General features: G+C 35.9%; 4 protein-coding genes across 5 annotated transcripts; 2 read left to right on the forward strand and 2 right to left on the reverse strand.

Moving 5' to 3' along the window:
- Positions 1-5,566: 5,566 nt before the first annotated feature.
- Positions 5,567-6,950, forward strand: LOC117929186 (CASP-like protein 4D1). Its single transcript, XM_034849438.1, has 3 exons — positions 5,567-5,726; positions 5,939-6,074; positions 6,535-6,950. The coding sequence occupies exons 1-3, from the start codon at positions 5,572-5,574 to the stop codon at positions 6,724-6,726; spliced, it is 483 nt and encodes a 160-aa protein (XP_034705329.1). The 5' UTR covers positions 5,567-5,571; the 3' UTR covers positions 6,727-6,950.
- A 2,629-nt stretch (positions 6,951-9,579) lies between these two features.
- Positions 9,580-11,526, forward strand: LOC117927935 (CASP-like protein 4D1). Its single transcript, XM_034847667.1, has 3 exons — positions 9,580-9,759; positions 9,845-9,983; positions 11,134-11,526. Exons 1-3 carry the CDS (start codon positions 9,590-9,592, stop codon positions 11,335-11,337), a joined length of 513 nt encoding a protein of 170 aa, XP_034703558.1. The 5' UTR covers positions 9,580-9,589; the 3' UTR covers positions 11,338-11,526.
- A 63-nt stretch (positions 11,527-11,589) lies between these two features.
- On the reverse strand, positions 11,590-13,058 carry LOC117927934. 2 transcript variants are annotated; one of them, XM_034847666.1, is made up of 3 exons: positions 12,943-13,058; positions 11,946-12,773; positions 11,590-11,708 (listed from the first exon to the last, which is right to left on the reverse strand). In XM_034847666.1, exon 2 carries the CDS (start codon positions 12,737-12,739, stop codon positions 11,981-11,983), a length of 759 nt encoding a protein of 252 aa, XP_034703557.1. In that variant the 5' UTR covers positions 12,740-12,773; positions 12,943-13,058; the 3' UTR covers positions 11,590-11,708; positions 11,946-11,980. The 2 variants fall into 2 exon arrangements, with proteins under 2 accessions (XP_034703557.1, XP_034703556.1); XM_034847665.1 differs by having other exon boundaries at positions 11,643-12,773.
- Positions 13,059-15,584: 2,526 nt separating this feature from the next.
- On the reverse strand, positions 15,585-16,827 carry LOC117928949. The gene is made up of 2 exons (XM_034849095.1): positions 16,726-16,827; positions 15,585-16,575 (listed from the first exon to the last, which is right to left on the reverse strand). The coding sequence occupies exon 2, from the start codon at positions 16,529-16,531 to the stop codon at positions 15,698-15,700; it is 834 nt and encodes a 277-aa protein (XP_034704986.1). The 5' UTR covers positions 16,532-16,575; positions 16,726-16,827; the 3' UTR covers positions 15,585-15,697.
- Positions 16,828-19,436: the final 2,609 nt, after the last annotated feature.

The following is a 19,436-nucleotide window of genomic DNA, read 5'->3' on the forward strand; positions in this document are numbered from 1 at the left end:
TATCAGAGCAGATTTGTTTCTGCTCTTTGGTATCAATTCCTTGATTCTACCCAACCTCGACAACCTAACAATGACCTAGAAAAATGTATGAATCAGACTCTTAGATGGAAGGGTTTCCACCAACGACAACCTCTATTTTATCATAACTCACCATGAAGATGGCCAAGGTGTTGAACAAGGCCTCGACCCCAACTACAATGACGAATACTGCCCTAATCGGCATAAAACTCAATTGATCGAATTATGCACTGTGGTCCCAAGTTGTGGAGATGTTTATCTCTGGGAGAGACAAATTAGGGTACATTAACGGTGATTTACCCCAACTTGTTCCGACTGATCCATTATTTCAACGATGGAGAACCAAAAACGTCGTCGTCAAAGGCTGGCTCAACAACACCATGGATTCATCCCTTGTTAGCACGTTCATTCAGTATCCCATTGTGAAAGAGGTTTAGGACACCATCACTATCATTTTCTTCGATGGGAGTGACACTACTCAGGTGTATGAGCTCTAATGACGGGTGAGTAAGCTACGACAAAATGGTGGATCTCTAGAGAAATTTTATAACGAGTTGCAAGGCTTGTGGAGGGAAATAGATTTTTGACGACCAAACCCCATGGAGTGCCCTAAGGATGTGCAACGGTACACCAGAATTCTCCAGGAGGAGAGGGTCTATGTGTTCCTTGACGGCCTTGATTACTCGACCAAGTCAAGAGCACGCTACAGATGCAACCATTTATGACGATTGAGCAAGCCTACGCATGTGTTCGGAGGGAAATAGTGCAACAGACAGTGATGGGGAATGGTTTTGATGAAGGGATGAGAACTGGGTTGGCTTCCAAGGGGCTGAAAATGGGACCCCACCCATTTGACAAAGATGGAGTTTTAGTACTCAATAAATCTAATCCCACTGGTCCAAATTCAAAGCAACGAACAGAAGACTTAAAGTGTTCCCATTGTGGAAATTCCAAACACACACAAGACACTTGCTTTAAGCTCCATGGATACCCAGCTCCATGGATACCCAGACTGGTGGCACGAGCTCCAGCTTTAAAAAAAAAAAAAAAACGTAATGGCACCAATATTGAGCCCAATACTGGTAAAACGGCAGTAACAACAACAGAACCCCAACTATCTTTAATTCCTACTGACTCTACCAACAACACGTCAGGTATAACATCTCTTGGATCTACTAGAAGCAATGAGTGTAACTTGTGGATCCTGGATTCTAGAGCCACAAATCATATGACATTTGATGCATAAGACTTTTGTCAGCATACCGCTTCTAGGCGAACTAGCATTGCGAATGTTAATGGCACTATTTCATCAATGCAAGGGGTTGGAATTGTGATGCTATCACCAGCTCTGTCACTCTCCAATACATTATTTGTGCCATTCATATCTCATAAACTACTTTCTGTCAGTCAACTTACTAAGGACTTAAATTGTACAACACTGATGTATCCTGATTTTTGCTTTATCTAGGATATTCTCACGAAGGAAATTATTGGGCGTGGTACTAAGAAGGGGGGACTCTACTATATGGATGATTTCAAAATGGGACAGACACATCATGTGGGACATTCGGGTGATTCCATAATAGAACAGATCTGGTTTTGGCATCGACGACTCAACCATCCGTCATTTGGATATTTGAAACATTTACTACCTAGTTTATTTTCTATTTCTCCATCTCAGATTTTCAATGTGAAACCTGTATTTTGGACAAAAGTCAGCTAGCAGTTTATCATTTACATAACAATATGAGTGATGTACCTTGTAGCTTAATTTATTCTGATGTGTGGGGACCATCCCCAAAATCTACTCTATCGGGTTATCGCTAGTTTGTTCTCTTTGTTGATGATTGCACTCGAATGACGTGGCTCTACCTACTGAAAAACAAAGATAAGGTTTTTACTATCTTCTGCTCTTTTCACACAATGATTCGAACCCAAATTTCTGCCAAACTCAGAGTCTTTCACTTTGATAATGACGGTGAATACATGAATCGACAATTCTAGGAGTACTTCCACCTGCATGGGTTGATACATCAAACCTCGTGTCCTCATACTCCAGAGCAAAATGGTATAATAGAACATAAGAATCGCCATATTCTTGAGACCACATGTGCCCTCCTATTAGGTGCACTGTACCTAGTTCTCATTGGCCTGATGCGGTTACAATTGCTGAGCATCTCATCAATTGAATGTCATCTCCAATTTTGGGTTTCAAAACACCTCTACAGGCCTTAGCCGTGAGTATATCAATAATTTCGACTACGATGCTTCTTCCCCGAACCTTTGGATGCGTTGTCTACATTCATCTTCACTGCAACCAACGCACCAAACTCGACCCTTGTGCTCGTCGTTGTCTCTTTCTAGGCTATGCCACCAATCAGAAAGGTTATCGGTGCTATGATCCAACAAACAGGCGGCACTATGTTACTATGGATGTCACCTTCCTCGAGTCCGAGATGTTCTATCATCTATTCAATTCTTCTCTTTAGGGGAAGATGCGTGATTTGTTCCCAATTGGTGTCTCAGCTGATTCATGTCCAACTGGTGCTCTTTGATTGAGAGAGTAATCAACAAAATTTATAACCTATATCACCATGCATTAGGATAGCTTAGCTAATATAGCATAGTCGCTCTAGGATCGTTCTGGGAAGGTTTTTCAACTCTTAACTGATACCAATTCAAAGTAAATTGGTGCTTTTTCATTTCAAGGTTAGCTTAAGAATAAAACACAAACTTTGTTTAAATGAGGTTTTGTTTAAAGCTAACTAAAAAGAAAGTAATGGAAATTACTTATGAAGAAAAACATTCCTTGGAGGTTTAGGTTCACAAGGGAGGTTCCTTATGCAAAAACAGAGCTCTGGTCATTTGGTTCATTTCCTCGCATTAGAGAATTAACATATAGTCAATTCTCTAACCGGTGTTGTACAGATGTAACCTTTAAATGGATTTCAGCTTTAATTCCCTCTCACTGATGCAACTTGCAATGGCTCGTGCCTCTCACCTAACATTTGCTATTCAAGGTGATCTTTAACCTTGGACTTCCCTTCTCAAGCTTGCAAGAGATAACTAATGGATGTCTCATTGGAGTCCAAAAGCTTACCAAGTGTTGGCAATTCTAGAAAATCCTACCTCCAAATCACTTCCCAAAAGCTCGTAAGAGATAAACAAGTGCATCTCCATGGACGGAGATCACGTGCCTTACCAAGTGTTGGCTCAAGTGAATTGAAGGTGTTTTAGGTTAACTAAAAACATAGAAATCATTAAAGGATCACACTTTCTCTTCATTAATGACTGAAACCACAAAGCTACTAATTTATGCACTTGGAACCTTTCCCGGCAACCTTAACTCCAAGGAACTAAAAGTCTAGCCACTCATTCTCTGAGGAAACTTCCTCAGAGCTTGTTTGACTAGTAAGAAAACTAACGAGAAAACAATTATATGAAGGAAAAACAAAGCAAGTGCTCTCTAAAATATATTTATTCCTTCCACTGATTACATAATCGATTCTGTAAAGAAAATTACAAACTATATATATGAGGTTATTCACCCTTTTCCTTGCTTAAAGACTAAGGAATCCTATGATAGGTGGATTAGAGAGTTTGGGGATTTAGACAACAAATATCTAAAGCAAAATATCCCAAAATATCTCAAAATGTCGGTCGGAAATATCAGGAAGCTTCAGGAGAACATCGCTGCACTGTATACTAAGAGAAAAACTCTGCGGGTAAGCATTATCAGAAGGTCCGGATATGTCTATCCGGAGAAGTTGAAGCGTCCTCCTCTCCCATCCGGCTGTGAGATATCCGGATGTAAAATGTTGACGCACGGAATTCCGGATATGAAATGTCCGGAGAAGGTGGAAAGTCAGCCGGATAGAATTCTTCCCCGGGTGGAATGAGTTATGCTGCGCAAGGGGGACCGTCTGCGTGTGCAAGGTGTAGGGACCTCTCTCCCGGATGACACGGAGCGCGCAAGGCTATCCGGATCCCTCCATCTGGATTCCCCAAGAGGACATATGACGCGCTCTCCTATCCGAACTCCCTCACGGAGAAGCACACGGCACTCGTGAACATCACACCCGGACGATAGCATATCCTATCCGGATATATTGTCCGGATCATTGACTTCCTCCTCCATTCTGTCCGGACGCCCTGTCCGAACATTTTTTACTCCTTGCGTTCCGGATCTGCTTATGACAAAGGATTTCAAAGCTTCGGTTCTTCATGTTTATGAGCTTTCCATTGCTTTGCCATAGATTCCAAAGAACTCTCCTTAATCACGGATTGCTTTGGTGATCAAAAAGCTATCAAAATACCAAAACTTAACACAATTTGATTAGAATTGATTGCAAGGGTCCTTAATATGTTAATTGGGTTAAAATGTGATAACTACTACTCAAAAGTGTTTAAAAGAGTTTATTATAAGTTATGAAATAGCACTTATTGAGTAGTAATCAAGGCGGTGGCAACACAAGAAGGTGATAACTCTACCATGGAGGTTTTTGGTCTCCGGATTTCCTCATCAGAGGAGATAAATAGTAGGGTGGATTTGACGATAGCTGGAAATTTTAGTGTAAGGCCTATGAAAGCTTAGGGGCCTTATTTATAATTGAAAATTTTAGATTATATTAATATATTTGCTTATAATATTTCAAATCTCAAATTTACTTCTTGTGTATGAATTAAAATTATGTACTAATTTGTTGCACTATCACTATTCTTTTAAGATCCATATTGGTTAGCTGGTTAGTCACTAAAGTGACAAAACTAGAAAGATTTGAGGACATCAAATTATGTAAAATATTCAATTTCCTATTAATTATTAATACTTATAAATTAATTAAAATGAGATGATGTATTATTTTAATTTGTAACTTATGATGTCCCACATTGGATAAGGGGGAAAGTTTATAACATTATATATGTAGAGACTTTTCTTAATCTTGTAAACTTGTATTAAAGTTGTAAGGGCTCCTTTAAGTCTAAAACAAACAATATTCATACGGTTGGGTGGGGTTTGTTTGGTCATAGGGGGGGAAAGTTTTTAGTTTTATATAAGTATGAACTCCTCTTAATCTTGTAAACATGTTTTAAAATCGTAAGTCATCTTTAATAGTTGATAGAGTGAGTACCATTGCTTAGATTCAGATGGAGTGTTCATGTCCATTTTAGAGCTCAAACCCAAAGTTAGGAGTGACGTTGAATGAGCTCATGATGAGGGGTTCTGGTTGTGCCATGAGATTTTACTGTGCTCTTCTCCATCTGAAGCTAAAAAAAGTCCAAAGGAGAAAGGCAACAAGGGGGCTGTTCAATTAGATATTTGATGACCGCACCCCCACTATTTTCTTAGTCAATGAACCCGGCTTCTCCCAATGGCCAAACTTCAAAGTGAACTTATAACTAATCCCTAATGGATTATGACTGGGAGGAATGTTTACGTGGTCGGTGCACTATAAGGCCAAAAAGTAAATGGTGGCACACCACCAAACCTTGTATAAATGAAGACCAATTGCACTATAAACACAGCCATTTCTGAACCCTAAAGACACAAAGATGAAGCCTCCTTCCCCTGTTGCTGCACTTGTATTAAGGATCCTGACCCTAATTTCCATTTCGATATCATTCATCGTCCTCATCACCAACACCATCACCTTATCTTCCGATTACGGTAAAGTGAAGCTCCACTTTAAAGATGTCTACTCCTACAGGTAATTGATAATTTATTTGAGAGTAGTTTTAAGAAACACTCTTAAAATTTTTTATTAAATTTTTTTTTTCAAATATTAAAAAATTAGAAATATTTCCTAAAAATATTATAAATATTAGTGAATTAGACATATTTATAGAGTTGAGGTTGAGAACTTGTTCCTTTTTTTTTCTTCACCATATTGTTTGATTTGGAGCTTTTTGTGGATTGCAGGTACATGGCTTTTACGCTTGTGGTGGGATTTGCATATACCCTTTTGCAAATTGCTTTCACAATCTATCAGGTGTGCATGGGAAAACGCTTAAGCAGTGGTGATGGACTCTATCAATTCGACTTCTACGGCGATAAGGTGCAACCTTCATATATTTCCTTGGTTCACCTTTTCTTTCGAGTATGAAAATAAATAATTTAGAAACATGTCATAAAAAGTATTATTTTCAATATATTTTTTTAAAATTTTAAAGAATAGGAACCAACTCTATTTTCTCTTAGAACTAGCCCTAATCTGTCGGCTGACTTTGATGGAGGCCACGCTTGATCCATGGGCTTGTACTGGTGCTTCAATCACCTATTCAATACATTGGCCTTGGGCTTTAAACATCTATATTGTTCAATCGACCTTATCCCACAGTCCCACTTGACTATCAAAAGATGGGTCCATTCTCCATCCACTCTTAAAACATTCCACCATTTCTCAGCTTCCCAAACGTTCCCCAGGCCTGGCCCAATAAGGACTACCAGAGACCGGGGCCTGCAATATTCACATTGGGCCAATCCCATGAAGTTTAACATAAGTATGGCTTGTGCAGGTGATATCCTACGTACTAGCCACAGGGGTTGGTGCAGCATTTGGTGCTACCATAGATCTGAAGGAAGCATCCTCGGGTGCTAACAAATTTTTCAATAAGGGAAGTGCAGCTGCCAGCCTCCTTCTCCTTGCCTTCTTGTTCACTGCAGTATCATCAGTTTTCTCATCCTTAGCACTGCCTAAGAAAATTTAACTGTTATAGAAAAAGATTGTGGATTTCAAATGAGGATTTAGGGTCAATTAATACCATGTAATCACAACTTTTGTGAGAAGAATTTTGGACAGAAAGTTTTGGGAAAGAAGCTCGATTGTATTCCTTGATTGTGTTTCTTTTATACAAAAGTTTGCTCTAATCTAGAAGTAGAAATTAAATACAACCTAAGAAGAGAAACTATATAACAAATACAAAAATAATAGAGGATCTATATATTGCATAATTTGCAAAAGAAAAGTAAGTACGCAATGGTTGACCATGATATTTGGAATCAACATTTGCTTTAATTTGCTCAAGATCTTTGAAATTAACTTTTCGCCTATGATGCCCCCATAAGGAACAAGAATGAAGCAAACATTGTTGAGACAAAAGCCCGTAGTTACTCTTTTATTTATTTATTTATTTATTTTATTAGAGTTGCTATGTAAAAAGACTTAGTATTTTGAACAATAGAAAAGATTGGTCAGACACTTGGTGATGTTATGGTATTTTGGCGTGTAAGCTTTATTGCAGTTATAAGAATTACGATTAAAGGTTTAACTTAATGAAACTAGCAAAATTGGAGAGATTGAATTCAACAATAAGCTCAAGTTAATCAACAAAGATTTTCACTCGCTGCATATAATTGGAGATATTGCTTGATGCGTATAAACAACAACTGATTATTTGTTTGATTCTCATCATTTTTTCATGACATGGTTTGGCATATATGTTAGTAAGCATGGTCCAAACATCTCACAAAACCTTGATTGATGCTACCAAAATAGGGAAGTAATTTTCTTAAAAAGAAAAGTAACTATTGCATTGAGTAAGAGTTGATTCTAACTTGCCCATAAAACATGGTCAGGATTTAGTTTTTCTTTTCCATCTATTTTAAGAATAATGAAAAGACAAGGGGTAGAACAATCAAGATAGTCCATGAGATCCTAACCATTCAAGAGCAAGTTAGATTATATCCCACATAAAATGTAATTTAAAGGAGAAAGTTCTAATAGGTCTTGAGCAACTATGTTTAAAGAGATGAGAGAAGCATTATTGAGAGAGATAGAGTTGTCAACTAAGGTGTTGAAAGAGGTGGATACATTCGATGGTAGAGCTCATTTGAGCATCACACTTTATATCCTAAAGATTAATTAATTTCATATAGAAGGTTTTGGAAAAGAAGCTTAATTATAGTCAATATTTAATAGGTGCATGATCTTTGGAATCAATATGCTTTAATATTTTTATCATGATACATTTATTGCATATGTTTCTATCCCCATCCAAAAAATAAGAGTTGAATGAGTGTGCTATATTTTATATTGCAACTTCATTCCTCAATCAATCTAACCCATCATGGAATATCTAGAGAATCCCAAATGGAAAGCGGGATAATTACCATTGATGAGTCAGATGATTTTTTTTTCCTTTTTAAGCAAAAAGCGTGTTAAAAAAACAAAGACCGTCATCTTTTACTTGTGATTGATAGTTCGATTGAATGATAAACATATTTGATTAAGACATTAATTTTATGAACTTATATAAAACATAATTCAACCTGATTATTAAATAAAATGATCCAATTATTGAATTAGTTATTCGATACATTATTTATTTAATAATTAGACGATATTTGGATTTATGTTTTAACTTGACTATTATTCGTATTAGATTTTGGTTGACCTAGTAATAGAATGCCTAAATTTTGGTACGTCGTTACGAATACAATCCATTTACATGAATTGTGAACCCTAAAGTACACTTTCCATTAGTGCTTTAATTCCTAACTTGGAGCCGACGAGTATTTCAACTCCTTATTTAGGCAAATAAAGTTTATATCAAAACTGTGATTGATAAGAATATAGAGCACTTGGTCATTAACTTAAGACACAAAAATGAAAGCAAGGGTCATAATATGACATCAATGGGTGCCATGAACAAACAAATTGACAGAATCTTCAATCATAAGATTAATTTGATTTGTTCAATGATCTTCTTGGAAATGAGTTGTCATCTATCTTTAGCAAGCTGAGGTACGCATTGACCTAGCAGAAGTTGCCATGAACATCTTCCCAGCAGCCATAGAATTCCATTACGTGCTGATCAAGCAACTGCAACTAGGTAGCATATTTATATGTATATATATAACGTCTGCTTCAAGATTCAATTGCTTACATAAAGTTTTTTAAGATATAAATCACCCATTTCACATTCTTTTCAATAAGATTTCTGATTAAATTAATTCCAAGCTTTGATCAAATTACTCAGCTATAAGCCTATAACCATCACTCAACCTCATTTCTAACATATTTGATGCTATTCAACCTAAAAACATGACACAAATTTAAAATTAATTATAAAAAAAAATCGAACACAAATTAAATCTATAAAATAATGCCCCTAGATCGGAGTTAAGAATTCATTTTACTTAGACGAATTCATTTTTAATACTTATGTCATATATTATAAGAAAAAAATCATGTGAAAAAGAAAAATATAATAAAATAGCAAATTGTAACACGTACATTGCTTTACAACAATATAATAAAATATATTTATTGACTTTAATAACAATAATAAGATAATACAAAGAGCTTGTGGAAATTAATAAATGATAAATTTATTAAATTAATCATAGTCAACAAAATAGACAAGTTATTTTTGGTAAAACGAGCTTGCATGATATTATATGCACAACTTGGGTACATGTTGACCTTGTAAGTTGTAAGTGACTTGTTGATAAGGCCAAAAGGTGGACGATGACACGGCTTCAATGTTCAAGCCTTGGTATAAATGAAAGAGCAATTGCACCAGATCTGCAGCATAGGCATAGCCGTTTTTGAAGCTTTAATTCAAAAAGATGACAGAGCCTTCTTCATCTACGCCCTCCCCAGTTATTTCTCTTGTACTAAGGCTCCTCACTTTAATTTCCATTTTGATATCGCTCATCATCCTCACCACCAACTCTGCAACCATAGTTGTAAATTCCACTGAGCTCAAGCTCCGGTTTAAGGATGTTCACGCTTACCGGTGAGTTACATGCATGACTGGTTTCAGTAGATGAAGTAGTGGATTTTTCCGTTTGTTTTTCGGAACTTTAATTTATGGATTCCAGATATATGCTTTTTGCGCTTGTCGTCGGACTTCCATACACCCTCTTGCAAATTGTGTTCGGGATCTATCATGTGAGCATGGGAAAACGCATATCGTCCAGTGGTGAAAGTCTTCTTCAATTCGACTTCTACGCTGACAAGGTACCACCTTTATCTTTTTCTTTGCTTCTCTACTTTCTCTCTTGAAATTTCTGCGGTAAGATCTGTTATGCTTTCTTCTTGAGTTGGGTAGAATTGAGTTTGAGCTGTATTGGGTAGTTTTGAATATAGTTTTACAGGGAGGATACAGATTAATCTATTGGTGGTCTAGATGGTTATGCCAAAGATGTGATTAAATATGATTTGTCCACTTTTACAGGCAAAAAACTAAGGTCAACTCTTTCCCCTTTGCATGGCTGGCTGATCGTTACCTTTAGCTTAACCCTGTGTTTGTAATAATCTTTTGTTCACGATCATCTTTGGCATTTCACCTCCCAATTTAACATTTTTTTTCCTGGTAAAATCTATTCAAATATCAAGTTTAAGGGCTAATACATTAGAGTTTTGATACTTTGAATGCTCGATTCACAGCTCAAGCTGTAACATATACAAGAATACAATCTTGAGGATCCATAGGATTAATTGTGGATCCAAATTTACAATCAGAACATTTGATTGACTTAGAATTTTATAAATTTAATATGGATAAGCATGACAATATCAAACATATTCAACAAGATTTTTCTAACCCAACCTTCTCTGACCCCTGGAGCCAACAAGGTGTCACAATTAGTCATTTCTAGCTCAGGTCCGGCCTAGGCCTACAAATTTTTTCTTTTGTGTTAAGATTTAGAATACATTTGAGAGTGATTTTAAGAGAGGTAGAAGCATTTTTTAACATCCTTGGAAACACTTTTTTTTTGCATAAATTACCTATTTGATTAACTTTTAAAAAAAATGAGAGAATCATTTGGCATTTTAAAAAAAAAAATCACTTTTGAAAAGTATTACAAACTAGAAAAGAGCTTTAATCAAAATCATTCCCAAACGGTTCTCTGGTGTTGTCTTCTTGTGGCTTCGACAGAGCCCAACTTGACCCATCTTTAAGATGGGCTTTCAAGGCTTCTGGCTTAATGAGAGCCTGCGGGTTTCAAAAGCCCAGTTGAATTCATGTGCTGAACTTCAACCAACTTGGGTATTAATTAAACAATGCACCCATTCCCGACCAAATTAATAGTACTTGTAGTCCAATTCAATTTTGGAACTTGTACACATTTTGATCACAGAGTTGAATTGGCATGTCTTTGAGCAGGTGATGTCCTACATACTAGCCACAGGTACTGGCGCAGCATTTGGGGCGACTCTAGATCTGAAGGAAGTATTTTCAGAACTCGGCTCAAACTACAACAATTTTTTCAACAAGGGAAGTGCAGCTGCTAGCTTCATCCTCTTTGCATTCTTGTTCACTGCAGTATCATCCGTCTTCTCCTCCTTAGCCCTACCCAAGAAACTTTAAGTTGAAGACCTTGTTAATAGCAAGCTTTAATGACATCTCTTCATGCTACTACATTTATTTGATTGGCTGTTGTTCAAAAGGATCACGACTTAATGAAATCATGATGAGTGTGATATAAACCTATTCTTCATTTTGAGGGCCCAAGCTCAACCCACAGGCAAAATATGTATGACATTGAACCTTACTATATTTGACTTGCAGTTAGGCAAACAACGTTTTTAGAAGGTAATTACAGATCGGAAAATCTTAATGACAATAATTTTAAAAAGTATTTAAGAAAAATTATCCTGTGTACAATCGCCAAGTGAGATAGATCAGAAAAGTTCATGAATTCATGGAAGTTCTTCAAGAGATACAATACAGGCCAAACACTGCGAAATAGGATTACAAGAGAAGATAACACGAAGCTCTTTTATGAGACATTCATGGGTTGCATAGGAAATAACAAAAATTGAAGTGGAAAGTATTCTTTTATTCATCTCTTTTATCTTATACTATTTTTATCACTTCTCTATATAGTGATTTCTTTCTTTAATTAATCACTATCTATGAACTTAATGAAGTGATAAAATTATGATAAAAGAGGTAGGATTAATTGAGGAATGTACCAAGAAAGAGAGACGGACCACAACGAGCCAAATAATCATTCCTTAAAGACCAATTCCACGAAGAGAGAAGTAAGAGTTATGGTTGGATCTCCCAAAAGAATACCAGCAATTGTCTTGAGAAATACCTTCACTATCCTCATAAAAGAATTGCTACCACTCCCACCACTTCTATTCAAAGAAACCGGAAGAGGAAGCTTCACATTCTCTATTGACAGACATTCATTACTATCCTTACTACCCCCATTCTTCCAGACTTGATTCACCATTTCTGTTGCGCAGTACACATGGAAACGGTAGTTTTTGCACTTGGAGACATAGGACCAACCCCGAATGCCCGAAACACTGCCTGGAGGGTTTCTCTGATTGCACCATATGCACTTTGAAGAAACCGTCCCACGGAGGTGAAATTTAATGCCGTCTATGTCTAATTCATTCGTAAGATTGCGGCAGCATGGGTGCAAATCCCAGCCCTTCTCCTTGCAGTGGTACACAAAGCCATGTATTGGCTTCCCGCAGGCATCACAGTATCTCATGCAGTCTTTGCAGTGGGAATTACAGCATTTTCCCGGACGTTGGTCCAAGAATTTGAAGGTGCGTGCTTTGAAGAACTTGTGGGAAGTGGTGGAGTCGGTGAAGGCACAATCTGGGTGAAGATCGTAGTGGCATAGCTCGCATCGGTATCTTGATCCAAAGCCTTGTTCTTTGCATCCATCGCAGGTGTATGGCTTCTGATAATTTTTCAGGTCAAGTGGGTGCTGTGGGTGGCTGAAATGAGTGTTTTCAGTGATTGTCATTATGGGAGCTTCTCAAAAAGTCCTTGATTAGAACCTGTTTATAAGATTTTAGATCAAAGAGGCATGCAGCAGTTCAGCCAGATGAGAAAAATAATTCACATGAAAATATATAGAAAAATTTCATCCAAAAGGAAAATGAAAATTGAGGGGATAAAATAAAGAGTGATAGTCCACATACACATATGGGGACAATGATATGTTACCTGGTTGATGAAGCCTTCCAAGAAGATGAAGTGATGATGATGATGATGATGATGATGATATTACCTGGTTGCTGAAAGCCTGAAACCTTCCAAGAAGAAGAAGAAGAAGAAGAATTCTGTTAGAAAAAAGGACAAGAAGAGAAGCAGAGGAATTATGAAAGAAAGGAGAAGAAGAGGAAATACAATGACACACCACTCCTGCACTTGACCATAAATAATATGTGGGCTATTGCAGAAAGTTGTCACTTAACTTATAGGACACTAATAAGCCTTATTTCCCTTTTTCTTTTTCTCAAAAAAAGAAAAGAAAAATTGCCTATCAACTGAACTGAAACGTCAAGGAACCACCTTAGACCTTTCCCTTTCATTTCCCTTTCTCTTTTTGTCAAAAATAAAAATTACTAATCATCTGATGGAACTTAAACTTAGAGGTACTACCTTAGACCATTTCTATAATAATAATGATGATAATAATAATAATAATAATAATAATAGGGCCTATTTGTGAGACAATTAAGTAGGAGATTTTCCACTATTTCTTTCTAAGAAAAATTTTAGTTGTCTTATTGCTTCCGGAAACCTGAGATGTCTGCTCATCCAGTCACGCGTTATTCTTGAACATGAAACTAGCAAATCAATCCCTGATTTAAATAATTTAAGAAAGTCCTAGATTTCCCACTATTCTTTCCAAGAAAATTCTTAGTTGCCTTATTGCTTCAGGAAAACTGACAGGTCTGGTTTGTAGGGCTCATACAGTCCCGCGTTATTCTTGCACATGAAACTAAAAAATCATCCTTGACTTAAATAATTTAGGAAAGTATGAGATTTTCACTATTCTTTCTAAGAAAAACCTTAGTTGTCTTATTGCTTCAGCAAACCTTAGGTGTCTAGTTTGTAGGGCTCATACAATCACGCGTTGTTCTTGAACATGATATTTGGAAATCAACCATTGATTTGAGATAATTTAAGAGGGAGAGTGAAGTCGGAAGTTGTTTGGAAATGGGCGGAGAGAGAAAAGAGTCAAGAAATGAAATAGAAAACAGGGTAATTGCGAGGGTGCAGCGGTGCAGGGGGGCAAGGTGGGGGTGGGAACCGTGGAAGTTGTTTGGAAGAGGGGAAAGTGAGAGGCTGAAAAGTCTTCATGGAACCCTAAAGGAAGGCTTTTCCAATTGACAGATAATTAATTAATAACGATGTTGTTTGGAAATGGGCTGCAAGAGAAACGAGTGAAGAAATGAAAGAAAAAACAAAAAAAGGGGAAATTGCGGGGGTGTGGGGAAGGCGGGTTGAGGGTTGGAGGTGGGGAAGATGTTTGGAAGAAGGGAAAGTGAAAGGTTGAAAAGTCATGGAACCCTAAAATAAGAGAATGTGGCTTGTAATTAATTAACTACAGTAACAGGAGAAAAAGTCCAAAATTTGAAACTTTGCAAATTTCCAACAGATTTTCCTGAGAAAATTTCTTTGTTGTCTTTCGTTCATGGAATTGGAGCTTAATGATGTGATGAAGGTTCTTACGTTGAGCTAAATGATTAGACAGGCCATGACCTCAATTTCCCATAAACTGCCCAAACTTTGATGCATGCATGACAGTAATGATGAGAGATTGTGAGGCCGGAAGTTGCCTAGTAAGTCAGACAAGAAGACAAAGATTCATCAAGAAGTATATTGTCTGGTTGACTTTCCAATTTAATATGCATGAAAGTCTACGCAAAAATCATTCACAATTAATTAAAAACTAATTTAAAGAACTTTTTCTTACGATTATTAATCCTCTTCCTCGAGGTGACGCATGATACAGAAATAAAGGATTCAGTGAATAAATATACGTAAATAAGTATATATGCATGCTTTTGAATCTAAGGTGCAGATAAGGAGGGGCAGTTTGGGAAAATAATTAAAAAAAATAATTATTATGAAAATCAGCTGCAAAAATTTCATTAATATAATTTCTCTATTTCTTGTACAGTACAACCTGACAACTGAATGAAGATCAAAGATGGCACTTTTGGAAAGGTGGCATTAATAATTTTTTCTAATGATAAGTGAGGCCTTTTCCTAGCTAATGGGTAGAAAGTTTCAATTCTTTGAATGCCCTAAAAGAAAAATCAAAATAAAAGGAAAGTGGGTGGGAGAACTCTCTTCTATATAATTCTTTGTTCAATTATAAGAAAACCATTGATTATTATATTAAACTTTAAATATAATTAAATTCTTACTGTGCAACGTAAATTTGGATTGATGAATGAAAATAGGATTAGAGAAAGAAAAAAAAAATGATTTGGATATGAATAAATGGATCATTTAAAGAAAGTCTTTTGTTGAGATAGAAAAATAAGACTTATTTTTATCACATGACTCGTATTAATTGGAAAATTCTTGTTGTATAAAACCTGAAAAATGATTTTATTATGATGCCAAATCGGTACATACTAAGAGTATATATACTCTAGATTTTATCATATGCTTTAAAAGACTGAGATTGCAAGTTTAGTAGATATCAAATCAGTGAGAGAATTTTCCTCACATAAAAACCCTTAAATCATAGAAAGAAAAAGAATTGGCATCCAGGCAATTACTAAAAATGATGATCATAGTCCTTGCTTGGATCAATGTGCTGTCTCTTTCGAAGAGAAACCGGAAAAGAAGAAAACAAAAGAAAAGAGCTCATTTTCCATATCAAACATTTCTTACAAAGGCATGAAACGATACAGATAAAATAAAACAAAACTAACTAATTTTAGAGGATCAAAACACATTAAAACAACTTATAGAAAGCATCACAAGCACTAGTAATCGGAATCCCGAATATGGCTGAAATGATGAGGTTGAGAACAATCTTTGCAGCCTCCGTTAGAAACTTCCTCGTCCCCACCTTTAGACTTTGCTTTGTGATAGCTCTGCTTTGAGGCCTTGTGGAGGATTCACGGCTGCAACTCTTCCTCTCATCGGTAGTTTCTTTGATAGGATATCGATCATCATCACACCCATCACCACCCTTCTTCAAATTCTCCAGACCCATGTCCATAACACATCCCACATGGTAACAGTGTTTCCCACAGTTGGAAACGTAGAACCAGCCTCTGAGCCCTTGGGAAATATTCTCTCTTTTGCATTCTAGGCACTTTGATGAGGTCTTGGCTTTAAGATAAAGCTCAATCCCCTTCTCCCATGTCTTCTTGATGGGAAAATTGGTGCAACAGGGGTGTAAATAATGGGGTTTCTTACACGTTTTACACTGGTAAAACCACCCTTTCACGTCCTTCCCACATGCATCACAAGCTCTCTTATTGCCTCCTGGGGCTTCCTGATGAAATTCAAATTCACATATCTTACTCCCCAGAAGGGGTGTATAGTAGGAGATGACGCCGCCATAGGATAAATCATAGCACCGCTGATGAAGATGATAGTCGCAATTCTTAGCATCTTCACACTGGTAAACTTTTCCTAGGCCTTTCTCTTTACATCCCCAACAAGTATATGGCGTCTCGTGAGCATCCTTCAGCCAAAGTGGGTGTGGGTGGAAGCTTCCCGTTATTTTTTCTGGGGGGTGCAACTGCTTCATGACACACTGTGAGTAGAAGGACGACATGAGGATCGATAACAGCTCTCCTGCACCTGCACCTGCACCTGCACCTGCACACATGTACAGTTTTAGATTTTTATGTTACAGAATATAGTCTACAAAATACAAACAAATGCTTGTAAGATTTTAGAGAACAGAGGGATGCAGCAGTTCCCTAACTACAAATCATGATAACGAAAACTAGGACAAGAAAAGAAAACCTGTTTCTGCTGTATGTGATGCATATGCCCTTGGAGGTTTGTCTATATATATAAGATTTCTCTCAACAGGGAGTTGATAATTTTCTCTGAAACTGAGGGTGTAAGCTTTGAAACTTCCCAGAATCTACGTACGGATTTAGCGTACCTCTAAAAATCTCTTTATTTTAATTTGCCTTGATGTTGTTGGGTAACGAAAGTCGGAGTGAATAACCGGTTTTGGCTATTTGCTAGTTAACCGTGTTCCATTTTCCAAAGGTTCAAATCCTTTTTATATTATATATTAAAAAATGGATTTGGTTAAAGAAATAATCTTATAATATCACACATACATGATACACCCTCACGAAGATGTACTTTCACTGAAGCTCCTCTTATGCATGGCGATGGTGATGGGGTTCGTCCGGTCCCATCCAAGAATGGATATGGAAAATTAGCATATCCATCCTATCCAATCTTATTTAATATCTTTATTCCAGTGGTGATGACAATTATTTGGAATAAGATGAATAAAAATAGCGACAACCAATCTTAAATATAATCAACTTCATTGTCATCCCTAACCTCCTTTATTAATACCTTTGTTTGAAAGTAAAATAATTTGATTAGATTATTGTATCAAATTACAACCATTCAATGATTCTTATTCATGGACCATGATCATAAAGGAAGATGTAAATAATATAAATATTATTTAATTAATATTATTATTTTTGTTCACATTATGTACAAAGGACATTAAATAGAAGACTTGAAAAGACTTGAGAAGTATCCCTATATTTACTTATCTTTTTGTTTATTGATGGATTGAATTTTAAATTTTTGGCATTTAAAAATATTAATTGAAGTAAATGTGTCCTTCGTTTACCATTGACTGGGTCAACGAGGCGTGTTGGAGTGGGTAGCAAGGAAGTTGTTATGTGTGTATGCATAATTCAAATGGCTTGTATCCTGATAGCAATAAGAATCAGAAGAGGAAGTCGGAGCTTTCCCACTGTTTCTTATGGAAAATTTTCTTGGTCGTCTTGCCGTGGATGATGGTTTGTAGGGCTTCACACCTTATGGTCGGTTGATGAGGCCTGTCTAACCTTTATATACTAACAAAAATGAAGGGGACTTCATGATTAATTGAGATGGAAAGAAGGTTCCTGCCCTGTGACCGAGTCCGCCCACATACGACAAAGAAACCAATTCCTACCCCTCATGGAAAATTAAACGCAAAGATCAATGTCGTTAAGGGGCCAAGTCAACTCTCCAATCATAATATTTTAATGGCTTTCAATGCCAAATACTACCCCAAGCTTTACATGTGATCCATGTATGCCTCCTCTTCATTTTTCCACGCAACCAAGGATTTCATGGCCGCCGGAAGTGGTAGCTTAAACTGATTGAATGAAGGATGATTAAGGTGGCTTAGTGAGCAAATGGCTAAACTCAAATCTTGATACTTTGAACCTCGACCCTCAGAAAATTGAAACATCATTTCAAGATACAGCCATCACAAAGAGAATATAGACAATCTCTTATACAATATTCTCAATCAAAAGGAACTGCCACAAAATTAGCAGATATTTTTGTTAGTTCTGCAACCATATTTAGAAAAAAAAAAAAAAAAACATCGGAAGCTAGATATGGATCAAATCGTATACTTCGAAAATTTTCTCACAAAAAAATTTTCTTGGTCAATACTTATATTAATTTAATGAAATAATAAAAGTAAGAGATTTAAAATTGTACCATTGTGTGAATAAGATGATAATTTTGAATTCTACTAAAAACATCTTAAAACTACAAATCCTTTAAAACATCATGGATCTTTTTCAATGTTCTCCAAATTATAATGAACACAAATGGGTGGGTGTTTTGATTTGGGATTTTGAATCATACAACTTAATTTCAAATTTTTTTCACATGAGACAGTGAAGAAGATAGAAAACTCTTTGAAATAAATAAACAACGTTCATTTTTTTTCTTTTTGAAATTGAATTTCTTATTTTCTCTCTCTAAAACTCTTTTAATTGACACACAATTTTTTATTTTTTAAATTTGAATTTGAAAAAGGGTTGAGAAAATCTCCCCCATATATATATACCACACTCTCTTATTATCAATAAATAAAAAAGAAAAGATTGTGTGAAATTAATTAATTTAGAATTTGTAATTCCAAATTAATAAATTTAACCCCACATGAAATATTGTTCACATAATTTAATGGAGTCATTGAGAGGAACTATGGACATTATAATTTTAAGCTCCAATAATTTGACAATTAATTAACACCTTAATTAAAAAAAATCAAAATTATTAATTCCAAAATTACTCCACTAAAATATGGAACTGCACTCTTAAAATTATAAAAATAATTATATTCAAAGGATTTGAATTGTCCATTGATATATTCACTACATACTAATCAATCCTTCATAAACAGTTCATAATTAAAGTCAGGTTTTTCCATTAACCTCTTTAATTATATATTTTTCCTTAAGTACCATTGATTTTTCTAATTAATAATATATTTATAATCTAATCATAAATTAAACACTCTTATTATTCAAGTCTTGAATCAATACTTATGGAACCGTCCATTTGACTTCTTAATGAAGGAATGGATTTTATCTTATATATTAATATTCTCGGCTATTTATTTTATTATATTTCCAATATATCAAGAAATTGACATTGTATTTGTGTCATTACCTGATATATAAAAA

This window comes from Vitis riparia, chromosome 13, assembly GCF_004353265.1.
Source record: "Vitis riparia cultivar Riparia Gloire de Montpellier isolate 1030 chromosome 13, EGFV_Vit.rip_1.0, whole genome shotgun sequence".
Lineage (NCBI taxonomy): Eukaryota > Viridiplantae > Streptophyta > Magnoliopsida > Vitales > Vitaceae > Vitis > Vitis riparia.